Here is a 13,057-nt window from a genome sequence, read left to right on the forward strand (position 1 = left end):
ACTGATTCATGATCCGTGTATCATTTTACAGTAATAAGTCACTGCAGTGCATGTTTCTGGAGCATATAAACATCGTGTATATTCTTGAATTTAAATAAGACATGTGACAATTCTTGTTTGGTATCTATTTTTGGACAGAATATTATTTCACCATAATATTTGCTGTCATCTTGCACAAGTTAACTTTGCTGAAACATGATCAACAAGTGTCAAAACATAAACGTGAGTAAAAGACACACAACTGGCAGGCTCCAGAAACGATACCCAGCATACGTTCCATTGCCCGACGCCTCGTCAGGGGTAGTAAGCGCTATATAAATGCGATTACAATACAATGCAGCAGAGACTGACATTCCTGGGGCCCGGGGTGTCGAGGTGTAGAGGGTGTCAATACTGACTTGGAGGCACGTGGGGACCACGGCCCCTCCCTTCTTCTCGCTGGGCCCTGTGGCACAACACGCGTGGCTGCCGCTCTGCGGCCCAGCCGGCGCACTCGCGGTATTCCAGCAGTGCACGACCACACCGACTCTCCGCCGCACAGGTCGATTTGTTTTACACGTACAGCTCGTGGAGTCGTTTTCGGGGTGGTTTATTTTAAAGTTTAGAACAAATAGCGCTCATTATGGATGTTATTTATAAACCCCTTCCGCTGTTGGTACGTCAATTTTTCCCATATTAAAAGTGACGCGCCAGTGGAGCAGGGGGCTTGTAAATAAGCCCATCTGTTTGCAAGACTTTGGAAAGCACTCTTTGAGGTTTTATTGTGTACCACTCAGTAACACAAGTTCGGGGCAGGTACAGCACGCCGGAAACACAGAATGCAGTGACACACGCTACAAGACGTGCGCAGGGGTAAGCACACAAATACACGTCATTTGTAAGTACGCAGAGGCGCAACCGCACCCACAAGCAGGAAGTGATGTATTGTATTATCGGAAGCGCGCACACGCCAATGCACGAGTAAAAACAGGGAGAAAGGCAGGCCCACAGAAAGATGCAGGTAACACCACAGCAACGGTGTCATGTTGTATCTCTGCCCGTACGAAGACGTGTGCGTCAAGGTACTTCAAGCGCACACGGACACACAAGCAGACTCTGAACAAACACACAGACAACGAGGCATCCGCAGAGCAAAGCACACGCAGGTAAAGACACTGACCGAACGCCAAGAGTGGACACTGGTACGTTCCAGAAACACCCCAACAATGAAAAACGCAGAAACAAACCAAAAGTATGTTAGACACGATTGTGTAGACTCTGTACATACACAAATAGTAACCATGCGCCACCCGCACATCTGCAACATTGGAGCAGACAGGCCGTGATATAAACACAGGCGGTGGTGCCGTAGAGCTGGGTTTTATACCACACTCCCATACAGACACAGGGAAGCAGCCCGCATACATATACACAAGGCCCTCAGGCACGTACAAATATACACACTGTGGCATTGCACACACACACAATACTGAAGACTGCACGCGCTCAATGAAAATAAAGGGGCAAAAAAACTCTCAGGTATGTTCGAAACACAGTAACTTACACGCAGTACCATAACCCACACACTAAACAGTGCACTGCAAACACATTCATCTGCACGGTGTTGTGGTGTACACATCGACTTACCTACTCTTTCTCAGGCACACAGTACAGTTACGGATGTTTATTGTTGTCAAGCTCAGTGGTACTCCTTTTATCGATCTCTGAAGGATGAAAGGCTGAGCGGGTCCCTCGGACTCTAACCTGTTACCACAGGGTAGGCAGATGGATTATTCGACTGAGCCGCGAGACCCTGCAATAGTTCACAAGCGCTTGCGAGCAGCACACAGAATGCAGGTCTGCACACACTCCGACAGCAGTACACAGGTACCTCCTCACACAACTCTGAAGTGGACACATGCGCTCAGCACTGCGGTCGTGCCCTCGCTCGTAGGCGCGCACACACAGACTCACACGCTCCAGTGGGGCACACACCCTCACGCACAGCCGTGCACGTGATGCTTTGACACGGTGGAGCGGCCCCACGTGCGAGGCAGCGTCTCCCAGCGCTCAGAGAGCGGCTGGGCTCAGACTGGAGTGGATGCGAGCCGCCTCCTCCCCCTCCTCCCACGGTCCCTGCACACAGAGCGCAGGACGCTCCGCCTCGGCTCGGATCCGGCACTACTGCCTCCTGAACCCACCCTACACAGCTCGGAGAGTCCCTGCATCTCTGGAAGCCCCTTTACCTGGAATCTGCCCTGAGCGGACCCTTCTCAGACAGGGACAGGCAGGTGAGAGCAGCCACTGCAGGCAGGGCACTACCACCCATACACCCACCCCGCACCCCGAGTGTTTCCAACTTGAGCGGGTGTGACAGATCCCGGCGACTCGCGAGTGCGGCAGCCACTGCTTGTGTTCTTTCTCCGCTGGCAGAGAAGTGTTCGCAGCTCACTCGAGTTGTATGCCCTGTAAGGTCTCTTTAAGAAGGGGATAGTCGTGTAGGGTCGGCGGCAGTGTCGAGCCTGGCTGCCCGGAACATTCACGTGGACAACCCTCGGGGTGGCACCTCGAGTCCAACTTGGGCACTTCTGGGACGTGTACTGACGACGAGGGCGGCTGCAGCCGAGCTGTGTGACCTGTGGCCCGTGCCGCTGTGTCTGTTGGCATCGGCTGTCACAGCCTCTGTCCAGAGGCTATTCTGCGCCTAGACTTGGGTGTCTCTTCAGTAAGTTCGCGGCCAGGCCTCGAGGCGCCTCACGTCCATGCAAGGCAAGGGGGCGCTTCGGGGCGGCGGCTGAGTGTGGAGGGTATGGTCCGCTATTGACAGGCGGGTCGCTGCCTGTCCAGCCGTGGCAGCTGCACCTAGGACCGGCCCGTGCTCCGCTGTCGGCTCGGACAGGGATGTGCTGCCCCACTGTCTGCGGTCTCTCGGGCGCGGGGAACTGTACAGCACTGTGCATACCCAGCCGGCGCTAGCGGCACTCGGGGTCATGTTTGGGATGTACACGCGGAGCCCCGGTGAGCCGTCTGCCAAGACGCCCCTGGCAGCCCTGTCCCTACAGACGCCCCTGAAATCCTTGTCCCTACAGACTCCCTTGACATCTTTTTCCCGTGGCATCCCTTTGTATATAGACGCCCCTGGTATCCCTCCGTGTGTGTGTGTGTATGTATATGTATATATATATATAATATATATATATCTATATATATATATATCCCTACCTATATAGACGCCCCAGGCATCCCTCTCTATATAGATACCCCTGGCAAGACTCCCTATCTAGACCCCGTGTATAGTGACCCATTCCAACAGCGGCACGGGACATCTGCCCGTCCATGGTGTGCACTCTGCGTGTGTGACTCGGGGCCGGCGTCTCTTGTGTGTTTTTCACGTCCAGGATTGGACTTGTACCTCACGAAGCGCACGTGCAACTGGGTTAACTAGTTTATGTCACTACTGCACGCGAAATGGTGATAGTCAAACTTTGCTGTGATATTAAATAGGTAGGTTGTGCGTGTGTGTGTGAAACGTGGGGTGCTGTCCTTTGGGTCTTGCGATGTCATGGTGTCACGTAATGTGGTATGCTTTTTGGTGTTGTGCGAAGCTGAGTTGTGTTAGGTTATTGTGCTATGGAATGGCCTGGCGTAGCGTGAGTTGATATGTTGTTTTGCCCTCGAGTGTACTGCTATGTTAGTTTCCTAGGGTCTGGTATAGTATGCTATATTATGATGTCATCTTCTGACATGCTCTGGCGTGGTATGGTAAGCAGTGTAATGTAATGTTATGACATGCTCTGGTGTGGCGTGCTGATATCTTGTTATGACATTGTCGGCGTGCTGTCGCTCAGTTGTCTTTTCACGGGGTCATGTGGTGTGCAATGCTGTGAAAGTTATGTTATAATTGCACTTTCTGGTGTGGTCTACTGTGTGGTTATGTTGTTTGAGCATGTTCATGCATACTGTTGTAAGTGATTCCGAGATGGTGTGATACGGTTTGCTCTCTTGTTGTGGCATGGTATGGTGTGGTGTGATATACTATGGCATGTTGTTACTTCGTTGCCCGGTGTGCTGTGGTGTTATCTTCTTATGGCGTTGTCTGATCTGTAGCTAAGGTATTTCTATGGCGTAGTCTGGTATGCTGTGCCGCTGTCTTGTAATGACATTGCCTGGTGTGCTTTAGCTGTGTCAATATGTTAAGGGATGGCGTGATGTGCAACACCGTATAATCTTGTTAGGGCACGGTATGTTGTTGAGTGCTCTGCTGTAGTGTTTTTGTCGTGATGTTATCTTAATATGTTGCTGTTTGATGTACTGTTGCTATGTTATGGTTTTATGGCGCGACCTGGTGTGCCTGTATCTTGTTATGTCATTGATTGGTGTACTTTCGCTGCGTTATTTAGTTAAGGATGTTGCGATGTGCTACACTATGCTATCTTGTGGCACAGGCGTTGTCTTCTGCGCAGTGTTTTATGGCATGCCCTGGTGTACTATGCAGCTATCTTGTTATAGTATTGTGAGTGAACTGTTGCATTGCTATCTCGTCACTCATGGCATGGTGTGGTGTGCTAGTTATACTATGTCATTTTTTCACTGCACACTCTGGAGTGGCGTGCTGTGCTGGGATTTTGTCACAGCAGTGTCAGTTATACAGTTGCTAAATTATCTTGCCATGGCGTGGTGTGGCGTGAAATGGCATGCCATCGTGTTATGGCATGTTTGGTGTGGCTTGATGTGCCATGTCATACTGTTGTGGAATGCCCTTCTGTGCCGTGATGTTTTATTTTGTTATGGCGTTATCTGATGTAGTGTTGCAAAGGTATTTTTATGGCTTGGTCTGGCTGGTGTGCTATTGTCCCGATATGGAATTGCTTGGTGTGCTTTCACGATGGTATTTTGTTATTGCATAGTGCAACACTGTATCATCCTAGGGTGGCGGCATGGTATGGTGTGATGTGATATGCTTTGTCATGTTGTGATGTCATGCTCCGGTGTGTTGTGATCTGGTCATGGCATTGTTTTGCCTTCTGTCACGAAATCGCCTTGCTACGGTGCGCTGGTGTGCTGCGCCATTATCTTGTTCTGGCAGTGTTTGGTGTGCTGTTCCTCAGTTATCTTGCTATGGTATGCTCTGGTGTGCTGCGCCATTATCTTGTTATGGCAGTGTTTGGTGTGCTGTTGCTAAGCTATCTTGCTATGGCATGTGCTGTTGTGCTGCGCCATTACCTCGTTATGGCAGTGTTTTGTGTGCTGTTGCTAATCTATCTTGTTATGGTATGCTATGGTGTGCTGGGCCATTATCTTCTAATGGCAGTGTTTGTTGTGCCATTGCTAAGTTATCTTGTTATGGTATGCTCTGGTGTGCTGCGCCATTACCTCGCTATGGCAGTGTTTGTTGTGCCATTGCTAAGTTATCTTGCTGTGGTATGCTCCGTTGTGTTGTGCCATTACCACGCTATGGCAGTGTTTGGTGTGCCATTGCCAAGTTATCTTGTTATGGTATGCTCTGGTGTGCTGCGCCATTATCTTGTTACGACAGTGTTTGGTTTGCTGTTGCTAAATTATCTTGTTATGGTAAGCTCTGTTGTGTTGTGCCATTACCTCGCTATGGCAGTGTTTGGTGTGCCATTGCTAAGTTTTCTTGCTTTGGTAAGCTCTGTTGTGGTGCGCCATTATCTTGTTATGGCAGAGTTTGGTGTGCCATTGCTAAGTTATCTTTCTGTGGTATGCTCTGGTGTTCTTCTCATTATCTTGTTATGACAGTGTTTGGTTTGCTGTTGCTAAGTTTTCTTGCTTTGGTAAGCTCTCTTGTGGTGCGCCATTATCTTGTTATGGCAGTGTTTGGTGTGCCATTGCTAAGTTATCTTGCTATGGTATGCTCTGGTGTGCTGCGCCATTATCTTGTTACGACAGTGTTTGGTTTGCTGTTGCTAAGTTATCTTGTTATGGTATGCTCTGTTGTGTTGTGCCATTACCTCGCTATGGCAGTGTTTGGTGTGCCATTCCTAAGTTTTCTTGCTTTGCTAAGCTCTCTTGTGGTGCGCCATTATCTTGTTATGGCAGGGTTTGGTGTGCCATTGCTAAGTTATCTTGCTGTGGTATGCTCTGCTGTGCTGCGCCAGTATCTTGTCACGGCATGCTCTGATAAGGCGTGTTTTGTTCTGATATGTTATGGGCCTGCTGCACTCTACCGCTCTAGCTTCTAAGCGCCTGCCAGTCCCACGAGCCTCGTTCCAGTGCATGCTTCATATACGCAGAGCTGCGAGCGTGTACCCCATGTCTACGCACATGTTCACCCCGTGTTCTTTCTCCCCCAGGCGCCGGACATGCTGAAGCCCGGGGACGCGGCCGGCTCGGCCTTCTTGAAGGTGGACCCGGCCTACTTGCAGCACTGGCAGCAGCTCTTCCCGCACACCCAGCTGAAGGCCGCGCTGCCGCTGGGGGCCCTGGGGCCGGCGCTGGAGAGACCCCCGGAACTCCCGGAGAGCTTGCGCCCGCGGCCGGCCTCGCTGGCCTCCGCATCCTCGTCGTCCACCCCGGCCTCCTCCATCTCCTCGGCCCCCATGGCCGCGCTCTCCACCATCCCCACTGTCTTTGGAGTCCTGCAGAGCCCCGAGCCCAGTGGGCTACAGCAGGGCGGTCAGCGGATAGAACTGGGGGGGCCCAAGTGCCTGGAGCGGGCTGCGCAGGGACGGCCCCGGTGCAGCGCCGAGGAGCTGGACTACTACCTGTACGGGCAGCAGCGGATGGAAATCATTCCCCTGAGCACCCCGACCAGCGACCCCAACAACCGTGAGTACCGACCACCCACTCCGGGACACGGAACAGCGCGCCCGTTAGAGAACACACTGCAGGGAGCATCTCCCGTTCCCACCACCTGACAGAGCACCCGCCACGCAGCCCCCTCCAGAGAGCGCCCACCGTAGAACACTCCCCACAGAGCATCCGCCACGCAGCACCCACCATAGAGCCCTCCCCACAGAGTATCCGCCACGCAGCACCCCACAGAGAGCACCCACCATAGAGCACTCCCCACAGAGCACCCGCCACCCAGCACAACCATAGAGCACTCCCCACAGAGCACCCGCCACGCAGCCCCCTCCAGAGAGCGCCCACCGTAGAACACTCCCCACAGAGCATCCGCCACGCAGCACCCACCATAGAGCACTCCCCACAGAGCACCCGCCACGCAGCACCCACCATAGAGCACTCCCCACAGAGTATCCGCCACGCAGCACCCCACAGAGAGCACCCACCATAGAGCACTCCCCACAGAGCACTCGCCACGCAGCACCCCACAAAGAGCACCCACCATAGAGCACTCCCCTCGGAGCACCCGCCACGCAGCACCCACCATAGAGCACTCCCCACAGAGCATCCGCCACGCAGCACCCACCATAGAGTTCCCACCATAGAGCACCCGCCACGCAGCACCCTCCAGAGAGCACCCACCATAGAGCACTCCCCACAGAGCACCCGCCACAGAGCACCCGCCACACAGCACTCACCATAGAGCACTCCCCACAGAGCACCCGCCACGCAGCACCCACCATAGAGATTCCACCATAGAGTACCCACCAAGAACACTCTCCACAGAATGTCCACCATCTGGAATACAAAACAAAGTATCTTCCAAATATCACTCCCAACGTAGCATCGTCAAAATTTCACCCACCACAAAGCACCCCCATGAAAGCGCCTACACTGTGCACCTATCATAAAGCACCCACCGTAGATCACTCATCACAGATCACGCTCCAAAGAGTACCTTCTATCCGGAACACAAACCAGAGCACAACGCCATTCTCAATGGATCACCCTCAAAAGATGACAACTTACAAAACCTGCTCCACAGAACACCCACTAGAGAGCACCCACCACAGATATTCTCCACAGAACACTGAGCACCTGGAAAGTGAGAACCCTGAAAACGGCAGTCTCAACGGAGTACCTACAAAGTGTCACCCACTCCAAACCATTCTCCAGAGAGTACCCACCACAAAGTTCCCACCAGAGATCAGGCACCATCGAACACTTCCTACCTGGAATACAAACAAAAGCACGCTACAGACACCACCTTCAACTGATCTCATCCGCAAAACACCACCTACAACAAAGCACCCTCCACAGAACACCCTTCATAGAGGAGCCACCGTAGAGCACCCTCAACCTCCTTAGGACACACTGCGGAGAGCACCCACCACGTCAACCTCCCTAGGGCCCACTCCAAAGAGCACCCACCCCATCAACCTCCCTAGGGCCCACTCCAAAGAGCACCCACCAGTCAACCTCCGTAGGATACACTCTGAAGAGCACCCACCACGCCATCCTCCCTAGGGCCCACTCCAACGAGCACCCACCACGTCAGCCTCCTCAGGGCACACTCCGAAGAGCACCCACCACGCCATCCTCCCTAGGGCCCACTACAAAGAGCACCCACCACGCCATCCTCCCAGGGCCCACTACAAAGAGCACCCACCACGCCATCCTTCCTAGGGCCCACTCCAAAGAGCACACACCACGTCATCCTCCCTAGGGCCCACTCCAACGAGCACCCACCACGTCAGCCCCCTTAGGGCACACTCCGAAGAGCACCCACCACGCCATCCTCCCTAGGGCCCACTACAAAGAGCACCCACCAAGCCATCCTCCCAGGGCCCACTACAAAGAGCACCCACCACGCCATCCTCCCTAGGGCCCACTCCAAAGAGCACCCACCACGCCATCCTCCCTAGGGCCCACTCCAAAGAGCACCCACCACGCCATCCTCCCTAGGGCCCACTACAAAGAGCACCCACCACGCCATCCTCCCTAGAGCCCACTACAAAGAGCACCCAGCAAGCCATCCTCCCAGGGCCCACTACAAAGAGCACCCACCAAGCCATCCTCCCAGGGCCCACTACAAAGAGCACCCACCACGTTATCCTCCCTAGGGCCCACTACAAAGAGCACCCACCAAGCCATCCTCCCTAGGGCCCACTACAAAGAGCACCCAGCAAGCCATCCTCCCAGGGCCCACTACAAAGAGCACCCACCACACCATCCTCCCTAGGGCCCACTCCAAAGAGCACCCACCACGCCATCCTCCCTAGAGCCCACTACAAAGAGCACCCACCACGCCATCCTCCCTAGGGCCCACTCCAAAGAGCACCCACCACACCATCCTCCCTAGGGCCCACTCCAAAGAGCACCCACCACGTTATCCTCCCTAGGGCCCACTACAAAGAGCACCCACCAAGCCTTCCTCCCTAGGGCCCACTCCAAAGAGCACCCACCAGTCAACCTCCGTAGTATACACTCTGAAGAGCACCCACCACGCCATCCTCCCTAGGGCCCACTCCAACGAGCACCCACCACGTCAGCCTCCCTAGGGCCCACTACAAAGAGCACCCACCAAGCCATCCTCCCTAGGGCCCACTACAAAGAGCACCCACCACGCCATCCTCCCTAGGGCCCACTCCAAAGAGCACCCACCACGTCAGCCTCCTTAGGGCACACTCCGAAGAGCACCCACCACGCCATCCTCCCTAGGGCCCACTCCAAAGAGCACCCATTACGCCATCCTCCCTAGAGCCCACTACAAAGAGCACCCACCACGCCATCCTCCCTAGGGCCCACTCCAACGAGCACCCACCACGTCAGCCTCCCTAGGGCCCACTACAAAGAGCACCCACCAAGCCATCCTCCCTAGGGCCCACTACAAAGAGCACCCACCACGCCATCCTCCCTAGGGCCCACTCCAAAGAGCACCCACCACGCCATCCTCCCTAGAGCCCACTCCAAAGAGCACCCACCACGCCATCCTCCCTAGAGCCCACTACAAAGAGCACCCACCACGCCATCCTCCCTAGGGCCCACTACAAAGAGCACCCACCAAGCCATCCTCCCTAGGGCCCACTACAAGGAGCACCCACCACGCCGTCCTCCCTAGGGCCCACTACAAAGAGCACCCATCAGTGATGTTCCAACCAATTACAGAGTACTTTCCACAGAACAACCTCCATCTAGAACACAAAAAATAGCCGGCCGCAGCTAGTACTGGCCACAGTGTATACCCTGAAAATATCACTGACTAAAGAGCAGCCTCCGCGAGGCACCCTCCGTAGAGCACACACCGCAAAGCAATAAGCACAGAGCTCCCTCCATGGTGAACCCTGCAAAAAGCATCCGTCCCAGCGACTCCACCACGGAACACCCTGCGCAGAGCACCCTAGAGGTTCCCTGCAGAGCTTCCTCGCGCCTTCCATGCAGCATCCGCCACACAATCCACCTGACAACAGTCCAAACCAGCGATCACAACGACAACAAGCACGTGGTTCCCGAGCACCAACCACCGGGAACAAAACACAGAGCACCACGCAGACTGCAAGCTCCACAGAGCGCTGTGCGGAGCTCACACCTGACAGAACACCCACACTCAGCAAATCAAACGAAAGGGGTGCTAGCGCGCGCCACGGCGAGGAACACAACACCGAACACTGTCCATAGGACACTCTCCTCAGAGCAGCCTGCACAGGCCACCCGCCACAAAGACCTCTCCAGAGGGCTCACTGTGGAGGGCACCTATCGCAGAGCACTCTCCTGGGATACTTTCCACAGAGCAACATATCGTCGGGCCCTCATTTGGGGCCCCTCCAGAGCACCCAAGAGAGAGCACCCCACCCAGCTACACGAGCAACTGGGAGTAGCAGAGGCGGGTGCCCGAGAACCCACCACGGAGAAGTCAACACAGAACACCCTCCTGAGACCAGCTATCACAGAGAACCCCACACTAAGCATAATACACAGAGCACCCTGCAGGCAGAACCCCGCTGAGAACACCCTATAGAGAGCACTACTTACAGAGCACCCTTCCGAGACCGGCAATCACAGAGCACCCTCCCGAGACCAGCAATCACAGAGCACCCTCCTGAGACCAGCAATCAAAGAACACTCTCCACAAAGCACACCACACATCTCCCTGCAGGGAGGACCCTTCCGCGAACACCCTGGAAAGAGCACCACTTTCAGAGCATCCTCCTGAGACCAGCAACCATAGAGCACCCTCCTGAGACCAGCAACCACAGAGCACCCTCCTGAGACCAGCAACCACAGAGCACGCTCCCGATACCAGCAACCACAGAGCACGCTCTTGAGACCAGCAATCACAGAACACTCTCCACAGAGCACACTTCACACATCTCCCTGCAGGGAGGACCCTCCCGCGAACACCCTGGAAAGAGCACCACTTCCAGAGCATCCTCCTGAGACCTGCAACCATAGAGCACCCTCCTGAGACCAGCAACCACAGAGCACCCTCCTGAGACCAGCAACCACAGAGCACCCTCCTGAGACCAGCAACCACAGAGCACGCTCTTGAGACCAGCAATCACAGAACACTCTCCACAAAGCACACTTCACACATCTCCCTGCAGGGAGAACTCTTCTGCGAACACCCTGGAAAGAGCATTATTTACATTGCACCCTCCCGTCCATTGAGCTTCTCCACAGAACACCCTCACGTAGGCCCCTCAAGAGAGGAACCATTAGAGAGCACCCCAACAGAGCATCGGCCCGAAAGTCTTCACCGCAGAGCACCTTGCAGAGTCCCCGCTGCAGACAACCCATCATACGCCTTTAGCAGACAGCACCCATCAGAGAGAACCCACCACAGATGCCAGTGGCACTAACAAACAGGCCCGCAGGTGCCCAGGCGTTCAGCAACACACACAGGAGCACGGTTATCGACTCCGGGGCTACCCCAGAGATGCCACTTCAGATTCTTAGGAACCCTCCACAGAAAACTTCATAGACTACTTTTGACCAAGCATCGGGGAGTCCCCAATTAGCACAAGATCCAGAGACTATACCCAATAATGCACTCGGCTGGGGGCTCCTCTAACACCCAGGGGCTAATTTATAAGTCCCTTGCGCCGCTTGTACGTCACTTATTCCTAAGTAAAAAAAAAAGCGACGGACTGGCGAGGCAAGGGGCTTGTAAATAAGCCTGCTGGTAGCCTCGTGCGGGCATGCAGACGCACGCAAACACGTGCACGCAAACACGCGCACAGACGCACGCAAACACGCGCACAGACTCAGGCAAACGCGTACGCGCGCACTGAGACTACCAACAGACAACCACCACCAGCAGAGAAAAGGAGGAAGAAAGAATCAGAAAAAATATAATTACTCTCCTCCTGATCGCAAAGACGACTCTTCTTTTCTTTTTCGCTCTTTCTCCCACTAACCTTTCTTCGCTTTTGTGGTTGTTTGCTTCTTTGTTACCTTCCACCTTTAATTTACTGTCTTCACTTCCTTCCTCCCTTCCGACTTCAGTCCTTCATTTCGATTTCTTCCCCTCATTCTCCACTCCCTCTTCCTTTTTTCGTCTTAATTTCCCTGTACCGGTTAATGTTACGTCCTTCACTTCTCTCCTCTGTCTACCTTCCTTTAGGTTTTGGCTTATATCCTTTCTTTCAGCACAAACACGACTTATCAACATTTACAACCGCATTTAATGAAACCTGTGGTGTTTTATTATTTAGCCTGGTTTAGCGTGTGTACGGTATTTTTGTAGTTTCCGTTTTCTTTCTCTTCTTGTTCCATCTTCTCGAGCTGAGCCCATGGTTGGAGGTTGGTGGAAGGAGTGAGGGTGCTTTGAGAGCTCGCGCCGGTCCCGGTCCCTGGGAATAGTTTCCGGGCAGTGCCGTAGAGTCCGCGCTCAGGGCAGTGCGCGCGAGCACCGGCTCCGGGGTCGGAGCGGCCTCGGCACCGGCGTAGAGGCTCTAGCCTTTTGAGGGGCGAGTGGTGTTTTCAGCTGGAAATATCATTCATTGTATGTTTACGTGGCTGTTTAAAAAAAGGCTACGAGTAGCTTAAAGTTGAATTTAAACTTTATTTGCGTAAGTTTTACAGCGGCTCGGCCCCAGGCTCAAGGTCCGCCAGAACGGGGTCATCTGTAATAATAAAGCAGTGAATGATGGCTGCGTAGTTAGGTTTTTATTGACACTGAACAAGTGCTTTGTCCGGTCTTCATTCCTTTCCTGAGTGCAGCGGTGTGACCGCAGAGTGACGAAATATGTGTAGACGCGGCGTCTTTACA

General features: G+C 53.9%; 1 protein-coding gene across 3 annotated transcripts in view; it reads left to right on the top strand.

Annotated features, from left to right (window-relative positions):
• Nucleotides 1–2,064: 2,064 nt before the first annotated feature.
• Nucleotides 2,065–13,057, top strand: part of PRDM6 (PR/SET domain 6) — a 327,951-nt gene continuing 316,958 nt past the window's right edge. For all 3 annotated transcript variants that reach the window (XM_085640772.1, XM_085640774.1, XM_085640773.1), the window contains exons 1-2: nucleotides 2,065–2,270; nucleotides 6,294–6,768. In XM_085640772.1, coding sequence (XP_085496898.1) covers nucleotides 6,303–6,768 — 466 coding nt within the window. In that variant the 5' untranslated portion in view covers nucleotides 2,065–2,270; nucleotides 6,294–6,302. The remainder of the gene's footprint in view (nucleotides 2,271–6,293; nucleotides 6,769–13,057) is intronic.

This window comes from Triturus cristatus, chromosome 2_1 (assembly GCF_964204655.1).
Source record: "Triturus cristatus chromosome 2_1, aTriCri1.1, whole genome shotgun sequence".
NCBI lineage: Eukaryota > Metazoa > Chordata > Amphibia > Caudata > Salamandridae > Triturus > Triturus cristatus.